At 42.8% G+C, this 20,413-nt stretch overlaps 1 protein-coding gene across 3 annotated transcripts in view; it reads left to right on the top strand.

The window, feature by feature from the left end:
- Window positions 1–20,413, top strand: part of zdhhc14 (zDHHC palmitoyltransferase 14) — a 50,400-nt gene that overhangs the window by 20,103 nt on the left and 9,884 nt on the right. For all 3 annotated transcript variants that reach the window (XM_030117603.1, XM_030117601.1, XM_030117602.1), the window contains 3 exons: window positions 11,373–11,525; window positions 18,869–19,006; window positions 19,954–20,002. In XM_030117603.1, coding sequence (XP_029973463.1) covers window positions 11,373–11,525; window positions 18,869–19,006; window positions 19,954–20,002 — 340 coding nt within the window. The remainder of the gene's footprint in view (window positions 1–11,372; window positions 11,526–18,868; window positions 19,007–19,953; window positions 20,003–20,413) is intronic.

The raw sequence follows: 20,413 nt of genomic DNA, 5'->3' as shown, positions 1-20,413 counted from the left end.
AAACATATTTGCACACATGGACAGGGTGAGATGGGTTTTCTACCAGCTGAGCCGCAGCTGCCCCGGCTCTACCAAGTGTTGGTATCTTAACACTAATCAGTCATTTGAAATGATCAGCCTCTTTCTAAATTGCCAGCCACAGTGAAACTCAGCCCAGTTCGTGCCAAAGCGTGATGCTGATCCTGGACCAGCTGTGAGTCACACGAGATGATGAAGGGATTTAAAACCTTTAAAACCTAAACAGACTTGGTGGCCACGGTGCAGAAGTCTGCAACTATGCAGATGTATGTCCTGCTCAGGGGGTATTGAAATTGTGCCACCTCCATCGCGATGTGTGCAGCTTGTCAGTATAGGGTCATTTCCAGTTGCCCTATATCGCAAAAGAGCACAACAGTCAATAGCCATGTAGAAATTTATTCATGACAGTTATTGACTTTCAAGTCAGGACTTGTTGTGGCGCTCTTGCAGAATACAGTTTTGTCTTGTTCCAGTCCGACTGCTCTGTATACATGCAGGAAATCAACTTTCATCCATTTCAACTTTCAGAACATGAATACTACTACAAATGACTGACTGAACTGCAATAATTATATGTTTCCATGCACTCTGTTCATGCTCAAAATGCAACAAATTTTGCCTCACAGGTGGCGTCCTATTGCTTTGGTTATATTTAACTTGATTTTATTGCATCATGACATGAAGTAAAATGATCAAGTCAGAAATATTAAAGTAAATAAAAAGAAATCGAGGGAAATTACTAAGTAAGTGAACAAGCTGTTCCACTTTTGAAACTGATACAATAATATTGCATGATCCAACTTTAACTATCGTAAATCCTCAGTGTTGATATGTACTGTCAAAGTCCAGATTTAGCAAAATTATTTATTTTTTAGCCAGTATGGTTATGTCAGTATGGTGATCGATGGAGCCCTTGGCCTGGTAATAATTGCTGACATGTGTAGTGATGGCTCGCTTGCAGTTATTCTAATGAGACCTCATTCTGATGAAAAAAAGGGAACAATCAATGCCTCCCTAGACCTGAATTTACATTAGAAATCGTGTTAGTTCAGTTACTGACTCGCTGTTCTCCAAAAGTGCCTGCTTCCCTGTAGCTAAATGGATTATCAGCCACTTAACTCAAAAGTTTAACTTTTTAAACCCCATTTTTAAAAACCCTCCTTTAAAGTTTTTTTTTTTTTTTTTTTGTTTGTTTGGAACGTGAGGACTCATTTTCCCAGCCGTGGTCCTTTTCCGTGCTCCGGGCCAGTCGAGCCTCATTAAACAAACTCTGGACCGGCTTAATTAATCTCATTAGGAGATTTAAAAGCTTTCGGAGGGAAGGTACAGGGACGCGAGCTCGGAGCGGAGGGTAGAAAGTGCACTGTGCCAAAGCACCATGTTATGTTGGCATGCTTCTGTTTTTTTTTTCACTGGATAAACAAATTAAAGTCTGCAAATATGAACAGTGCTGACCCAAATACTACTTTACCCTCTCACCTCCCCCCAAATTGGCGTTGTGCTGTGCATCTCCCGGTGTAGCAGTTAGCTGGAGTGTGTTGTTCACGGCCAAATGACTGTTGTTGTGCATCGCCTCCAGTCCAGTCGGCATCTGCACAGGTTGTAAAATGACAGAGGCGTTTCTTAAAATGGGACTCTGCTACGTTTAACTACTTAGCTCTTATTTTTGTTGTTCTGGCTCGTATTCCAGTTGGTTCTTAACGGCCTTATTACTTGCTCAGTTGCAGAGATGCGTGTTTGCAGGGACTCGCCACGACTTTACTGGGGAGTTTACTGCATCGCAGCAACACACGCATTCAGACAGATGTTATAAGTGTTACACAACTTAAACTCCACAACCACATGGAAGTGAAAAAAAATCGAAGTTACCATTAAAACCTATTGTCCAGATGATCGCCTCATCATCGTTTCAGTGTTCTTTCACGCCCTTGTTGTCTGGTAGCTGACGGGTAATTGCATTGCTGTAACAATTTGGGGCATGTTCATTTTTAATTTGCTGTTTCCAAGAAAATGTTTTGATGATCGCTTAGGTTAATCAGATTAAGCTTGTTTTAATTGTGGAACAGGCTGTGATTGTGATGCCCTTAAGCCTCTGTCGTCTGTTACTGATACATTCGACCCCGTGCCTCCAAGACGGCGACCAGGCTGCAGTTGTCATCTAGTTGAAAGAACCTGACTTGTGAGAACCTCTCGTACTCCCGCACCAGTACATGAACACTTTACAGCTATAAAATCTCAGATTTAAGCCACTCAGAGGTAAAGGTCACTGTGTTTTCCCACAGCTTGTAAAAAGCTGAAAAAAATCATTGTTAAACTACCTTTTTTCCAAACCGCATTCTGCCTTACTTCCCATTTCCTCTTTTTTGTTTTGGCTTTCTCTTCACTCTGCATCACTCAGTGATTGCTCATGCCTCCATTATTTAGTTTCTGTCCAAACAAAATCCTCCTCTTCTTCCTTCATTTTTTTCATTTTTATACATTTTTGTCGAGACGCACGCAGAGCGGCGTCGGTTTGCACTGGAAGTGGCGTGGCAGCTTGATATGCAAGACATTAGTGGCACATCTGTTTGCTCTTAACTTGATCGTCCTGCCCCATCCCAAGCCCCAACAACAACAAGGCCAACAACGTCCGCCAAGAGAAAACACTGTTCTCTCGCTCTCTCTCTCTCTTCTCGACTCTCACTGTCGGTTGCATTTCCCCTCTCTGTTGTCCCCAGGAGTGTGTGAAGACAAGCTGGATGTCCGCACTAATGCATTCGTCACCATTATGTATTTCAAGTCTGTTTGCACATGCATGCTCCAGTCATGTGCTTCTCATTCTTCATTTATAACTCCCTGAATTCCAACATGACTCATTCCCAGCAACTTTGTTTTTCCGTCTCCTGACTGATACAGCTCTTGTCCGGATTTCATTCAAATTTTTTTTTTTTTGAATGTGTGTCCTTATGTAACTGTTCAGACTCTGTCACAACAAAGTGGCTGTTATGCTATGACTGTTTGAAAGTGCCCTGAGAAATGTAAAAAATAATTCAGACAACTTAAGAGCAGGATTCTGTAGGACCCCACCCCCAAGGGGGGTCCCAGACCACAGGTTGGGCACCACTGTGGTGGCAGTTCAGACCTCTGGACCTTCACCAAGACTGTAAAGAAAGTAGTAGTGAGCGCATGTTGAAACATAAATAAGATACTCACGCAACACGTTGTACTTCCGATTTGTTTTTTTTGGTTTTTTTTTTGCACTTATAAAATGACAACAGCTGGATAACCTATCGGCATCAAGCCTAATTGGCTCCAAGTCAAGAGTTTAACAGTTGTGAAGTATATGTTACAGTAAAAACCCAGCCCCCAGGGCAGCTGAGGTCCGGGTGCCCTGCCTCTCTCGCTGACAAGAGGAGGCTCCTTCTTTTGCTTTTAAATTTGTGGCAGAGCATTTGCTCCTTGGATGACCCCTCCGCCGACACCAGATCTGGTCATTACACATCACAGGGCACATGCAGCCCTTTGCTGTCCCCAACTGACCAACGTGGGCCCTTTAGCTGCAGAAGAAAGCCAAAAAAAAAAAGAAGAATTCATGCAGAATATCGAGTTTTTTGCAAGATGTGGACATGTTTCAAATAATTTATTGTACTCAGAGGAAAGACTGTACCGAGAACCTGTCAGAATTAAAATGTAAATCGCTATTACCAGTTATTTTTAAGGCCGATGCAGAGCAGGAACAATCGCTTTTAAAACCTTTTGAGAGACATTTGTGTTGAGCAGAATTGAAGTCAAAGACGAGCTCAGCCCTCCACGGCAGTCCCAATTTTTCATGTGGCCACTTAAGAAAAGTAATTGCCCACCCTTGCCATACACTGTTTTAAATTCCAGTGAAATAAATGTTCCATGCAAAACTGTAATCAAGTGGAAAAAAATGGTTAGCATTTCCTAATTGGTTCAGATGGCAAACCTCGTGATTTAACACTTAGTCCAGTGCATCAAAATGAAAAAGCACCCTAAATCACCCAATGCTCCAGCCGTCAGTAGTCGAAAAAGTTTAGTAATTCACCAGCGGGATCATAAATAAATGATGATGTTTTCAAGTTAAAGTGCTGCAGGGCTCAAGTTCTACACAAATCGTATTGATCTGTTGACTCCACGGTGGAGGGCCTGATGCCTGTACAATATGAGACACAGAGGTCTCTCATCTTTCCCGTATCCCAGCAGGGAAAGCCGATAGCTGGAATTCTGCCGTCGTGGCTGTGTGCTGACATTTCTGCTGCCTGCCGAACGCTTTTCAACTTCATATTGGAGTGGGTGGTCTGAGCTGTATCCGACATCAAATACAACCCAACATGTTTGCACAGGTAAAAGCATATGAGGCATCGTGTTCGTCACACCGCAGTGGAGCCTCACACCGCATTAGCGCCATGTACAGAGATTTAGAATGAGAGAAAAGAGGGAGCGGGGTCAGGAAAGGGAGCACAGGCTCTTGTTTATCTGTGCTTGAAATCGAGACAAGAGCTGATTTCTCTTCAGCGTGCGTATTTGATGTCTATGCATGTCTGCCTGCCTGCCCAATATGTCAGGACTAGACAGGCTGGCATCAGTTCAGCTAACACATGCCAAATCCAAAAGACTCTGAAGCATTAATCAGAGTGAAAGATGGTCAGAGCTGCCTGTTTCCTTCTTTCAACCTAATATGGTCCAAGCTAGCTGCTGAATGTCGGGACTGCCTTGCTGGTGTTTTTTTTTTTTTTTTTTTCCTTTCTTTTTTTTTTCTGTTTTGAGGCCAGCAGAGAAAATAGATTTTGAATGGCTTAGAGCTCAGACTGCTGGAGGAAGCATGGGTACATCGGCTGAGGATGCAAATATTTAGGGTTTAAAGGTGGCGCCGTCATACATCGTTTACGTTATTGTACTTTTTATTGTGTGTACAGGTTCCAGTAGTTGATTCCAAGCCATTTTTGCCCAAACCCACTCCAGTTATGGACCCCCTCTCCAATCATTTATTCACCAAAAGATCACTGTGAAGTCTAAATCGAAGGAACATCTGTTTTATAATCAAGTTTTACTATAAGTTAGTCAAACAAGGTTGTTTCTTTACATACACTGGATATAATGGTGTCTTTGCTCATTTGTAGCATTGATAATCTTTTCGTTGTTAAAGAGTTGCATTGTAACAGCGTTCATGGCAGAAAATTAAACTCTAATGCCTCACTGAAAATACCCAGGCAAAAGCAAAACGGAGCAAGCTTGAGTCATTCTCCGACAGTCGGCTTAATTACCTTAGATACAGCTTCTTCTCCCTGCAGTGATGAGACACTGCAAACACGCACGTCGGATTCTAACACCTTGCAGGTCTGCTAGCCTTGACTTTTGTTGGCTTCAGGCACATTCAAAACACAGCTACATATCAGCTAAAGCTGCTGCGACTATGAGCCATTTCCTAAACATCTGAGGGCATTGCTTCTTTCCATCTTGGCACTTGTATCCCTTGAAATGCTGACCGCTGTGCCGTTAAATGCCACTGAACATAGAGATCTGGCACAATCCTTGAATTAATCATCCTGGATTGTGCAGTTCACAAAGCTGTATTGATCCTAACCTGCTGTTAACCGCCAACTGTATGAATTAAAAAAGAGGAATAAATGAGCCAGAGCACATCCGTGAAGCTGAGATGTGGTTCAGAGGTACCAATGAAAGGACAGATTCACACAGTAATATTGCTTCTATGATTTGAAAAATAGATTTATGTCAAATATCATACATGTGGTTATTTTATGAATGCAAACAAGTGTAATTATGTGTTTTTGTTTGATTTCTCTCAAGCCATCAGGCGCTGCTTATGTTCATCTGCATGAAACTGTTCAGGTGAAGCTGCCTCCACCCAGCATTAGCAAAGCCTGTAAAAATCCAGGACAGTATTATGTAACACAGACACAGGTTTATCCATACCGAATACAATTTTAAGCCTCTATTGTATTCCACTATTCATATCACTTTGATTGTGTGTCTCTGTACAGAGTCGATCTCTCTGCCAGAGGCTAAATAGCTGTCTTTTGTACTCTCTGTCCTCTGCAGACATACATTTACAGGGACATAATAAGTCGTGTAGAAATGCTCGTCATTGTGTGACAGGGCTGCAGGCAGCAGCAACAGAGGAATGTACAGGAATGGAGCCGTCACTGTTGAATTCCAGCAAAAAAATAAGAAATAGAGGGAAAAACGCAAAGGTGAAAACCTGTTGTGGTGTAAATATATCGGCATGGATTGACACAGCAAACCAAGAATTCACAATATCACACACAGTCACACACAGTGCAGTGTTGTAGTCAAGACCAAAACCAAAGCATGACCGAGACTTAATCAAGACCAAGACCTTGAAAATGGGGTCTCGAGACCAGGACCGTTCTGGGCTACTACACCAGTACAGTGCATACTGATGTGGAGTTCAGATAACATTAAGCCCATTAACTTGAGATCATGGTTTTATTACTCTTTTATTTGTGTTTTATTGCCACCCTGTGATCTCGTAGTGTTTTATCATGCAGCTAGAAGGCACAGTAATGCCTGGGTGTAGTCTGCTGATGAATTGTAGCCTTGTCCAATACGTGACCGTGCCATCTCTCTCGTTGTCATCCCTCACTTGGACACATGTCACATCTCTGCAGCCAGACTACTGGACTGAGTATTCATGGTCTTGGGCCAAGGACTCTCTCAGCAAACGCAGCAAACAAGTCAGACAATGTCCTCAATACACTTTCTCATTGTGAATATTCTGGTTTCAACTATCCACATTTTCTCCTTCGATAATTCTCAGAGTGGTAAACTTACTAAGAATGTGGCTTATCAGCCCAAAAACTTCAGATAGGGTTGAGTTTTAAACAGTTATTTTTTTTTTTATTATTATTATTTTGTTGAGCTAATTTAACTTCAGCTGCACAGGGCAAATGATTGTCATATTCAGAGGGCTAACCTTGAATAAATGAACTCCTTTTACCTTGAAATAAAATTTAAAAAAAAAGCTCCTATGGTTTCACGCTGCACTTGCCTTCCTCCTATGTGACAGACGAACAATAACTGCAGGTACATGCACAAGCCGTCACACCAGTGGTCATTTGTGGGTGTAGTGCAATGATTTAATTATAAATGTCATGTAAACCTGTTATTACTCTTTTTCAGATTTCTCTTTTAAAAATAGTTGCTGTGGTTCTTTTGCATTCAAGGTTATCGAGTCAGTGTGAGCATTTTCATGAGAACAAATTAAAACCTTAATGTGTCTTGTAGGATCTCTGTATATCTTTGCATGGCCTTGAAGAAACTTGGACGTAGTCGTGGTGTGTTACACACTTGACTGCCGATCTTTCTGGATGTGCGTCACACACAACAGCCAGGTGGAGCCAATCGCCACACCCAGTGCTGCCGTTTCTTCTGCAAAGTTTTTTATGTTCATTGAGGCAATTGCTGAAGTGCCGGTAATTGCAGGTTTACAAATGTTTTATTTGACTCAATTATCTTATGTGGGGATAAAAGAACCTGCAATATAAGGCTTTACTCATTACTATCCTCTGCTTTTACAGTGTAAAGGCAGCGTGAAGCAACTCCAGGTTGATAAGTTGTGCTCTGTGAAAGATTATCTTTTTAATCTACATGCAGTGTTCTTGATTTCAACATTTATGCATGCATACTTTTTTTATAGTCCTTGTTAAGCTATGTAAATCATTGAGCTGCCTAGAGAATGATATCTTACATAGAGTTTGAAGTCTGTAACACTGTTTGCCATCTTTTCCTTGATTTTATTCCTCCATGGGTGAAAACAATAGCTCGAGTTTTCTCGCCTCCACACACACCACAGGATGGCAATTAGCTTCCTTTATACCTCACCAGGCAACCGGAGCACAGTTTGGCTGACATTGAACCCTCATTTAGCTTTGTGTGTGACGGTGTGTGTGCGGATGCACGGTGTGTGTGTGCATGTGTTGCTGTGTGTTGTGTTACATCACTCACCAGTCTACCTGGCCCGATTTTCCCAGCTCCAGGATTTTGGGCCTGACCTGCCGGTGTTGAAGGATCTCCCACTAGACACTGATGTAAGACCGAGCTCGGGCTGCCAGGATGCCTCGGTGTACAAATGGCTTTGTTCAGCAGAAAAGCTACTCGGACGCCCCCGCTCACACACTGCTGTACTGCAGGCGTCTGTGAACATGTGTAGTGAATGTTGACGTGCAGGTCAGAGCGCTCTCTGGGAACAATCACAGGAGATGTGTGGAAGGAGCTCAGTATTCAGAGTTATTTGTTTAAACACTTCAATGCCTTGTATTAGTTGTATTGAGGGGAAACTATATAAATTGGTCCCAGAGGTGAAACTTCTATTTTTTTAATTTAGCTCATGTGTTTGTACTGACGGATGCTTTTCAGCAGCTCGTTAATCCCGAAGTCAGTCCTCCTGGAAACAACATGAAAGATGTCCGACTGGCAGTAACATCACCACCGGCATGTGTTCGTGACCCTCAATAATTAGCCGACCATCAGACGAGCTGTCTGCACGTTGGTGGATTATCTGCAGCTTCTGTTCTTGCCATTAGTGCAAAGATCTGTATCTTTGAAGAAGCGGTGTCATGCAGAGTTCTGCATGACTGCAGAAAATCGTCCTCCTCCCAGGAGCTCGTGCATTTTAAAAATACTGGACTGGATCAAAATAACTTTTGTGCTACAACTGATGTAACTTCATCTGACTAAAACACAGCAGTGTGCACATTATCCTGGCAGACTGAAGTCAGCCTTCATTATTAGTTACTAGATTGTAACTGCACACATTTTAGAAGCAGTTATCACACATTAGTAATAAGCCGTCCAGTGTTAACACTGATTTTTGTCCAAGTGAATGAGATCAAGCACTGAAAATTACCAAATTTGTTACAGTTTTGTCAGCAAATTACCCAATAGTTTCTGAAACTGAATGCCTTTAAATGTATGGCCGTATGCCATTTGGACAGATTAGTCCAGGCTGATCTTTTCAGTGTTGCTGCTCATCCTGTCAGTAATTCAATATATCAAGAAATGTCTTCATTAAAAGCTGCTGTTCACTCGTGTGCAGAGACCTGCTGTGTGACGACACCTTGAACATGTACAGGAACACCAACGGGCATCTCAAACGTTTGAGGTGTCGTGCCACTTGGTTAGATTTGGCTGATGTGATTGAGCACAGCTGTTTCTGCTGTCCGTGCAGCTGCTGATCAGGAATACTTAAGATTTAGACCCCGTTTATGCAGCAACGTCTTGAACGATGGCCGTCATTGTCGTTATTGTTCATCTACTCAGAAGAACTGCTCACGACGGCCGTGGAGTCGCAGTGTACAGTAGCAGCGTTTCAGAAAAGTTTCCTCTGAGATTTAACTCTGAACACTGAATGGTGCTCTGAATTGTTCTCACGCTTCCTGATTTGCTTCCAACCTCAGCTGAGAGGGATGAGGACACAGAAGAGAGCGCTCACAATAGAGACCGCCTCGATCGAAGAAAACGCACCGACGGCGTTTCCTTTACTCTCCTTTGGAAATGTCAAACACCTACACGAGCCTCTCGGTGCCAACCCCCCCCCCCCCCCCCCCCCCCCCCCCCCCACCCACCCTCCTCCTGCTAACACACATACCTACCTCCCTGTTAGCAATGCTGCAGGCTTCACTGTAAATGATCTCAAAATTGTCTTCCTACACACACCGTCTCCTCCTCCCAGCGTGCGTGAGAGCGCTCAAAGCAAGCAGAGAAATAATGGGATACAGGCTCTACCTTTTATGGCTTGAAAATCACTATTATTGCTCTCATCCTCACCATTTAGCCTGTCATCACTGCTGTCTGACTCCACCAAAAGCCATTCTGTGGCTTCCATTGTTTCCTTTTTTTTTTTTCATTTCAGTTTGAAGATTGTCGAGTTAAATGGATGTAAAAATTTAAATTTTTATTGTTAATATTTACTGAACTTGGAGTCTCTTTTGAGTCCCTGTTGTATTTAGCTTAGCTTTGTCCTTGAAGCAAAGCATGGTTTTTTTTTTTCACGAGTCTTGCTGTATGAATTTCATGAGTTTGGGTACGACAGTAACTTTGACGGCACAATGTTAACTTCCATTAAATCAGACGTCTTAAACAATGTAGGTTAATAAGGTCATCCAAGTACGCTGCTGATGCTTACAGGGAATAAAGAAATTGAATTACAATTGACAATTTATGAGCCCGGGTATCATCGGTTTATTCGACAGGGAATGTTGACGTGGTTCCACGATGTTCCCTCATAATGATCTATAAACTTTATCAATTAGACACCATAGATCATACTGCATTTTCTTCTTCTTTTTGTCTTTCTGTCTTGCTTGTAGTTGTAGGTACTTCTTCATTTCAGTCACCACAAGTGATATCATCACAAAAGCTTATATTTCACTTGAAAAAAACAAAAATCACAGCATGCTCCCATCTTTATTCCGCTTTTGTTCAGGTTTGACCCAAAGTGTCAGAATCTGCTCCGCAAACCTAAATTAATGAGGGTTAATGAATGTTTGTCAGGAATTTGATATGCAGACTTTTTCCAGAGCTTCAAATAACTGCAGATCTACCAAGACTGCGCTTCATATTTGTTTCATTGAGAGGCGTCATTGCTGAGATAAAACACATCAGACAACCTGAACACATCCCCTGTAGAGTGAAACGTCTTAATGTTATTGCTGTTACTGCACACATTAAAATATGTCACCATTTTTTGTTGCTTTTTTTTTTTAAGCATTTGTGATGGTCGATTTGGATAAAGTTTCATATTTAAAAGGTCTTTAAACCAGTTTAAAAGTTGTATAGTTGAATATTTACATTATTCAGAGTTGAATTTATCCTGACACTAACATCAGCTTCAGTAATTGTCTTTATGACATGTGGAAAATACTTTATGATCTATTTATAATTCCATGCATTCCATCTGCTTTTATCACAGTTAAGTTGCACTTTATAAACTGATTCCTGAGTTTTTCCATAAAAGCATGCAGTACGAGGGTAATATTCCCAACCTGCCTCTTGTCATTTTAATCATATCTATTGATCACCTTGTTGTGCACTCAGTTTAAAAATCATAATCTTGAACTGATCACATCCTAAATTCTTATTTTTCTGAAGCCATTACAGATTCATTGTTTCTACTACAGTAGTGTATTCTTCATGAAATTGTGCTTTAGATGCACAGAACTGTTTTTTTTTCCCCCTGTGTTTAGCAGCAGTAGTTTTACTTTATAGACCACCGCATCATATAATCTGTATTGTATGTATGAGCTCTGCAGGTCAGCTGTTTTTCACTGTGGCGCTTATTTCTGTCCTTTCTTCCCCTTCTCGTTGTTTTCTAGACGTGGCTAATGGCACCACGGGCTACAGGCCTCCTCCCAGGACCAAGGAGGTGGTCATCAACGGCCAGACAGTCAAACTGAAGTATTGCTTCACATGCAAAATCTTCAGACCACCTCGTGCCTCCCATTGCAGTCTCTGTGACAACTGTGTGGGTGAGTGATAAAAATATTCTCTGGGTGTGTGGTTATACAAGTCAGGAGTTCTCTGCCATTAGTTAAATGAACTGGAGCGTTGAAAGTGATTATTAAGCATAAAGTCATACACCTACCCTCTTTTTCCAGTGCAGACTATTCTGTTGCCTTTCTGTCAGAACCAGCTCCAACCGCATGCTCATATCCTCACACCTGTCCATGTTTCTGATTTTTAACCATCAGCTTGTACGTCTCAGTTCAGCATATTTAAAAAATAAAATAAGAAGTGGTTCTAAATCGTATCGTCCTCACACTAGCATTCAAACAGAAGTCACGTTTGTTCAAATCATGATTAAAGCGATTTGACACAGACTGAGAGAGGCTGAATGTTGACTCTGTGACGCACACCTGCAGGGGGTATACAGTACGGTGCATGTGCTCGGAGGAGTCGGCATCCAGCGAGGAAAGAGGTGAAAGCCAGAGGAAAACTCAAAGCCGAGTGTTGGCTGCTTTTCACAACCACATGCTTTGTCTCCTGAGTCGAAATGAAGAGCACAGAAAGTTGGGAAAAGATGGAGACTGTGATACACAGGCCGGTGTGCGTTTGTCTTTCTTATCCGAGTTTCTGTGTTTCTCAATCTTTAGAGAGAGAGCTCAGCCTTTGTATGTCTGTTTCCTTGCCAGACTGAAAACCTGCAAGACAAAACTGAGGATGTAGTAAACGCAGGAAAAATAAAACGATAAGGTGGTAATCGGACGCAGGAAGGAGGGCAAGCTGGAAGCTGAAGAGAAAAGATAAGAGGGCATGGATTTGGGCACATTTCAGGAGAATGGTCATGTTCTGAAATTAGGCTTTTCTTAAATGTTCTTTTTTTAGATCCTGCCGCTAAAAAAAGACCATGGAAGTAAGTGAATCAGTGGCAATTTGTTAGCAGTGCCGTGCCGTCTCACGAGATGCCTGAAAGGATTTCCTCAGACCAAACATGGACACAGAGCAGCGTGATCTCCTAACTCAAGCTCAGGCCTTTTCAGGTTTAAACACAGTCTTTAAATCAGAGTTGTGAGACGTGAGCTGCAGACGGGTGGGAAATGGAAAAAGGCCGAAAGTGACACATAGCTGGGCTGTCCACACTGCAGGTGGGTGGGAGTGAGAAAACTTCACTGTTGAACGTTAGTCGTCTCTTTCATAAGGAAAATCTTCAGTCTGAAACCCAATACTGAAAGATTCTATACCAATGTATTGGGACATTTTTTGCTGGCCTCTTCAAATGATCCACATTGGCGACAAACTGAATTGACATTTGGCCTCAAACGACACATTGGTATCAGAGTGGAAGTGAAAGTACGGTGTGGGTGTCGTCGTCAACCCCCCGTCTCTCGGCTCCTCTGTCTCACTCTCTCTGCCTCTGGTGTTGTAAAAGCCGTGGGGAGAACAGACTCTTAAATAAGTGAGGAGACGGAATGGATCGGCCCTCCCCGGTGGATGTGGAGGAGAGGAACGCGGTCGAGTCACTTCCTTTTGAAGAGGGTGATCCCGTTGGGAGCGATGCAGAGCTCAGAGGACTCACTCATGCACACTCACCGCTCCTCTTCCTTTGCAGTCATGGTTGTGTTCATTTCAAGACATTTCATACTGTAGTAAATAATACCCTGACTGTTTGAGTTCAGATTACAGCTCCGAGTTTCCATAAATATTGCATCGTGTTTTTGTGGGGAGAGAATTGAAATTTGGTGGCTGATTTTTATGGCTGCTTCCTCTCCTCTCTCTCTCTGATGTGCTTAGTGGGACGGCATTAGTGGAAGCTTTAATGATCCCACTGAGTATAAAATGAAAATACATGAAACAGACTATGGCGCACAATAAAACAACATTGGATAATTACAAAGGCGTAACAGATGCATTTTCAGCCTTCGGTTTGAACTGAAGGGAAGACAGAATCGGTTTCTAATCCAAAGTAACTCACTATGACTGATGATCTTTATGTATTTTTAGACTGTTCATTTGAATGTGATCTTACAGCCAAGGTAGTTTTGTAGTGTTTAGGTCATTTCAAGTCTGGAACTCATAAAATTTCTTTTTTTTTTTTTTTAATTATCTCAAGCGCCATTCTGGGTCCGTCACTGTTTCAACGTCTTCTTGATTTGATGTTCTCAGATTTTCAAGAACAGCAACATGCTTTTGTTTTTTAATCCATATAGATGACACACAAATTCAAATCCCTCTTTTGCCAAGAGACCAACACCACAGTACAAACACTGAATATTTAGAGCAGGTCCACTTCTGAATGTGGTTGTTTGAGCGAGAGAAGAAAGATTAAAGGTTTGCGCCCCTTTGTATGTATGCAAAACCACTATTGGTCACTTTTCTGGTCAAACTTGACTGCATTTCATGTGCCGATCAGACTGGAGGCTCCAGTCTCCAGACGGGTTTGGAACAGTATCGATTGTTAGAGACTAAAGCAGGTCATCTCCCCACACTAAACAAATGACGGTTCTCTATAATTAGTTAAGCAGCTACCACTGTGCACAGCTAGTCATCCACTCTCAGGAGCTGAAGCTGATTAAACGTCATGCTAACTCCGAGTCGTCCACTCTCGAAGCAATCAGAGAAATGATAAGTGCGCTCATGGTTCCTCCTGATGAAATGCCACCAAGTAATTTTAATTAGTGAAACATTTCACGTTTAATTTCCCGATTAGCTGAACACTTCAGCCCGCACTCAACTGCACATTCGTTTCCACTGTTCTTTTTTTTTAATGCCATGTGGGATTTTTTTTTATCGGCGGTATTTTATTCGTGAAAGAGGCGTAGCTCTGAGTTCAGCAGCGCTCACTGTACCGAGGTGTCCGACAGGCTGGTACCGGCGTTACCGTACTGTGAACTCTGCTCTGTGCGCCCGCCAGTCTGGACGGCACTGCTCACTTTTTGTCTTCATTTGCAGTTTGTCAGGCGTCTCCGAACATTCTTTGATTGAGGCCTCAATGGCGCCACTTTATCCGTTGACCCGGCAGAGTGCTCCTTTCGCCCTCTCAACCTCACGCCGTCCCACAGCGACAGGGAGAGTTTTTCAGTCATGCCGGCCAGCCTGTAACTTTTATTAGCAAGTTAATATAAATAGCCGGTTTGCACTATGTGAAAAATGTCTATATTGTTATGCCAAGACCCCGAGGGACGTTTTCCTTCTCCTCATATTTCCCACAGCTCTTGATTTGGGCATTACATTCATGTGCACTGAATTATTCATTATAAACATGAAGAAATCTATTCTGTCGTGCTGTAACTGGAGAAAGTTCAGTTCTTGGTTTGCGTTACCGATGTCCCTGTGCAATCAAGAAGTGTTTGTAAAAGAGCGGTCCCCTGAATTCTTATGGAGCTAAAGTGATCTTTGATCCCAGCCAACCCACATCAGTTTGGGAAAGGTTCAGACAATAGTGGCAAAATCTGGGGAAGTAAGGACCAGTAAATCTGAACAGTGTGAAGAAAATCTGGAACAAATCTGTGGTTTTGGTTTTGTTGTTATTGCAACATGGAATCGTAGCATTTCTTTCAAACTTGCTTTTTTTATGTTTATGTGTTTGCAGAGGATTTCATTCCATGTTTTATTGTCTAGAGAGGGAAACACTTTTCCAAAATCCGAGGTGATCGGTGCTGTCTTAGTCATATTTTAGACCCTCCAGAAAAACGCGATCATGCGATCGCATGAATTCACGCATAAATCACCGTTTTGCCGCTGATTATGCAGAGGCCACATATTTTCCAAAAGCTCGCATAATCCCCGCAATAATCTCACATTTACGGCGAAAAAAATGAGAAATGGTTTCGCCTGATGTCACAATTTCCGCGACGCCCGGCCTGACGTCATCACTTCGCGCATTCTCATTCAAACCCACTCATGGGAGCAAGGCGCTCAAAGAAAGTTGGAGAAAACAATGAAGAGACAAAATTCGTCACATTTGCCACCGAATATTTCAGCCAGAGACCGGGCTAACCAGTACCCAGGTATACTTCATGAAAGCGGGGGTAAACTTTTCTGCACCCCGTGCAATTTGGTTTTGGAGCACAAGAGAAAGTCCAGCGTATTGCAACACTTCGCCACCGCAAAGCACACCAAGAGGCTTGCTGACGGGGAAAAAAGCTCCAAACAACTCACCTTAACAGAGGCAGCAACCTCCAAAACCCTTTCAAGGGCAACGAGAAATGAGGTGAGGAACAATTTAAGCTAAATCACGAACTAATAAAAAAGGAATGTGACGGAGGTGTGTGTGTGTGTGTGTGTGTGTGTGTGTGTGTGTGTGTGTGTGTGTGTGTGTGAGAGAGAGAGAGAGAGTGTGTATGGGTTGTTTTTAAATATCCCAATTACAGGTGCTGTTTTAAATATTGCATATATTTAATTGGAGAGGAAAAGGCTTTAACCTCAGTGATAGTGTGTGTGTGTGTGTGTGTGTGTGTGTGTGTGTGTGTGTGTGTGTGTGTGGGGGGGGGGGGGGGTTAGTGAGATGAGACAGAGAGAGAAATGGAGATAATAAGACAACTCAATAGTTTAACAAAAAAATTATCTTTTTTTTCACAGCTTTGTGAGTCTTGGGTTGCCACCTGCACTGCAGTCAATATTCCACTCTCCAAGAGTGACCATCCTGTAATGAGGAAATTCCTCCAGGAAAATGTCATCAATGGTGGTGCCATTCCAGGATTTCACCAACTTCAGGAGCAATACTTGTCAGCAGTGTATGAGAAGAAAAAAGAGGAGTTGAAGACACTTATAACTGGAAAACCTGTTGCTGTGATATTTGATGAGACTCCAGATATAGAGGGGAGATGTGTGCTTAACATCCTGCTTGCACCACTCGAGAAGGATAATTCTGGTCGCATTTTAGCCTACCTTGCAGACACCGTGTTCCTTGAAGAGTGTAACCACTCTTCTGTATCTGTGTCTGTTGTAAAGTGCCTGCAAGATTTTGGCATTCAAAATGAAGATGTGATTGTGTTTGACACAGATAACGCAGCATACATGAAAAAGGCATTCAAAGCTGCTCTGCAGGCACTGTACCCCAACTCACTGCACATCACATGCATGGCACACATCATGAACCTTATTGGAAATGCCTTTCGCAAACCCTTTAATCATTTGAACAACTTCATGGTGAGCTTCTCTCAGATGTTTTTCAATGCTGGATCCCGGAAGAGACGCTATCTGGCCTTCATGACAAACAAGCTGCCAAGAAAAAGGGTGGCCATGCCTCCAAACCCCTGTGCAACACGGTGGAACTCCTGGTTCTTTGCTGTACTTTACCACAGAGAGTACTTTGGACTCTACAAGGAGTTCATCGAGATGGAAACAATGGTAAGTAAGTGTGTAATGTGTGAATGTGTCATATAACAGTAATTATTCTCAGCTAGTTAGGCCCCTATACACACACACACACACACAAGCCTAATCACTTTCTTTTCCTTTTGTGTCTCTCTGTATGGTTTTCATTCACAGGTGTGTGGCCGAAGTGTTCCACACTCTGTGGAGAAACTCCATGAGATGCTTCAAGACCCTAACCTGGCTCAGTCCCTGAATGTGCAAATCAATATCATGGCTGACAAGTGCAAGAACATCATCAGTCTACTAGACATCTTCGAGAGCAGACGTCCAGTGACCACAAAGATTTTCAACTATCTGGAGGACCTGCAGGTGGTCATTGCTGCCAACAAAGAGCTGCAGTTGGAAGTATGCGACGAATACTTCAGTGGGTTTGACCTACCACACGCCACAAAGACTGACATCCTCCGCACAGTTGGTGAAGCATATGTCAATGCTGAAGAAAAGCTCAACAAGTACATGTCAGATGGACAGCCAGCCATTGCATTTTTCCAGGAGGTCAGGGTGTTTGATCCACGTAATATTGCATTCCTGGATGACTCTGTGGAAAGCTACAAGGCCATTCCAGGTTTCTCTCGTGTGCCAAGAGAAGAGTTTACTGGTTATCTTACAACCCTGGGTCCAGCAGCACTCAGAGCTGCACAATCTGGTGTGGTTGATTTGGATGTGTTCTGGGATGGCCTTCAGGAGAGACTTCCTGTTCTTTCTGCCTTGGCACGCAGATACAAAGATGCTGTCGCCAACTCAGCAGATGCTGAAAGGAGCAACAGTATCTACAAGTTGGTGTTGAGCAACAGGAGGAGGTCAACAACCAATCAAAACTTGAAGGCATTGGTGTTCTTGTGCCACAACCAACGCATCTGGAGTGGAGCGTTTGAGAGGGAGAAGAGAGAGAAGGTGATGGAGAAGGAATGGGAGGAGGAGGAGTGCATGGAGGCTGAGGAGGCTGATGAAGAGGGGATTGATGATGAAGAATAATGCTGATTTATTTTGTGTTCTCTCAATTTTTGTTTTTTAAGTTTTCATAAGCTGTGAACTCTGCATTGTTTTAAGAGAGAGAGAAGGGAAAGGAAATGAATCGATCTAGATTTTTGCCTCCTGATTTGTCATGCACTTGACGTACAAAGAGATTGCACTTTGTTTTATTTTGTTGCTGAATGTATGCACTTTGTTTTGTAGGTATCGCATAGCAATGCAGTATTGTCTAATGGTTCTGAAAGAGAATACTGAGCAGGTTTACCAGAAAAGGTGCAATAAGTCTCTTAAACTATTATTTGTTTATTTATTGGTTTGGTTCATTAACAGCTCTATTTTTAGAGTTTTAAAGCCTATGGTCAACAGTTGAGTTTAAACAGTTTGAAAACATTGTAGCAGGTGGATTTTCTCAATTTATAACTCGGCAGGAAGAATGTTTTTTGTGATCTTATGTTTAAGCCATGCTTAAGTTGATAAAATAAAATAATTTCAACATTGCCAGCACTTAATGGGATGCAGCTTGCTTCTAGTATGTCTGATTATCATAGAATATCTTTAAAATTGCTCTTTTTCATTTAGTGGTAGTCTGGTAACAGTAGGAGAAGAATCAACTTTTTTTCCACAACCTACACATCTGACATCTTTTCGCATATTTCACAAATATTAGCATAATTCACAACTGTCCGCAATTTTACCGCATAAAATGGCATAAAAACCCCGCATATTTACTTGCATAATCAAGCATTTTAGCTCGCATAATCTGGGATTTAAGTACGCATAATCAAGAATTTTTGCTCGCGTTTTTCTGGAGGGTCTAATATTTAGACTTATGAGACAGTTTGTCTTCATTTGATCAAATAGTTTTCTTTCCGGTCGACCCTGTGCTGTGTGCTCTTCAGTTTTTAACCTGCGTACGTCACAATGATCTGAGACAAAGGAGGAAAAGAAAGATGTGTCGTCGTGAGTCCCTGTACCCGCAACAAACTCTGACTCTCCCCCGGTGTGTGTGTTCCTGTCTGCGCAGAGCGATTCGACCACCACTGTCCGTGGGTGGGGAACTGCGTGGGAAGGAGGAACTACCGTTTCTTCTACATGTTCATCCTCTCGCTCTCCTTCCTCACCATCTTCATCTTCGCCTTCGTCATCACGCACATCATTTTACGTAAGTAGCGAAGAGGAGCACAAAAAAGGAGCGCTCCCGGGCATGCCGCAGACACACACACACACACACACACACACACACACACACACACACACACACACACACACTCTCTCTCTCTCCCGGTGTGTCTGGAGCCAGCAGGTTGTAAGTGGGCGTCGTGAAAAGCTGCGTCGTTCTGGCTTGTTACCAGCTCTCCAGCTGGGAGCGGGCAGCGGACTGTCGGGCTCCCCATCCGTGCGCATGTGTGCTCAAATGACAGTCAGCAGATCAATGCTCCACCGGGCGGGGAATGAAATGTGGGTCAAGATTAGCATGGAGTGGTGATTAATACGTCTTATGTAATTCTGTTTTTCTTTGTGATCGGACTGTCTGGAGTCAAATCTGTGCCAGATTTCACCAAAAGCTTTGCTGCTCTCGTCATTATTCAGTTGCTGTGTCGTCGTTTTACTTCTCAGTCACCAAACAGATCAAACTGGACTGAATTTGACCCTGAAATTGGAGAGCAAATTTTCTGTGTGCAGAGAACAGTATGTGAAGATCTTTTCACCTCTCACTTTTTTGTTAATTAAATATACATAGTTGTAAATTGTGGAAACTATCACAGTCGGTTTTCTGCTGTAAATGGTGTTGGATTATTTGCACGCCGAAGTCTGACTGGTTGACGGCTGAAGGATATTCCGTCGAGCTCATACTAAGTTTCTAGGTTTTGTTCAGTGGTTTTCTTCCTGCTGCCAGGTTAGGTCTTCTCACAAAGGCTCGCCCAGTTCATCATGCTCACTCCCAAATTCTTCCCAGTAACACTTCCTGCAGCAGGTAATGGCCTGGAGGGAATTTATACAACTAGGATCCACAAGTTTCCACATTATTCCATGAGTGCTTAATGCTGCACAAACCATTATGTGGGACACGGTTAGTCTAATGGAAATGATGTCTTTCTCTTTTCACAGACTCGCATCAAAATGGGTTCCTCAATGCACTTAAAGACAGTCCGGCCAGATATCCTTTTTACCGGCTGGCAGTTCCTGCCAGGTAAGGGTTTTTCGAAGGGGGAAAACATTCTTCGTCCTATACTCACCTGCCCATCTGTCCACAAGAGGATTCTAAATTCTAGAGCAGACCTGAATAACTGCTTTTTATGTTGTGTGTCGATGAGAGAGGCGTGTCCAGCAGTGTTGGGAAACACCCGACTCAATTTACACACACCTAACGGTATCCTTGAAAGAGGTTCAGGTTGGTCAAATATTATTACTGCAGGCCGGTATTGATTTGCATACATTCTCAGGAGTGCATCTTGTCTTGGTTTGCCTTTTTTCCGGAGGGGTAAACTGCTTGTGTGTGTGTGTGTGTGTGTGTGTGTGTGTGTGTGTGTTTGTGTGTCGCTCCTCCGTCGGGCCACAGCAGCACGCA

The sequence above is a fragment of the Salarias fasciatus genome, chromosome 19 (assembly GCF_902148845.1).
Source record: "Salarias fasciatus chromosome 19, fSalaFa1.1, whole genome shotgun sequence".
Lineage (NCBI taxonomy): Eukaryota > Metazoa > Chordata > Actinopteri > Blenniiformes > Blenniidae > Salarias > Salarias fasciatus.
The sequence above is the reverse complement of the archived record's forward strand: the minus strand, read 5'-3'. Positions and strand labels throughout refer to the sequence as shown.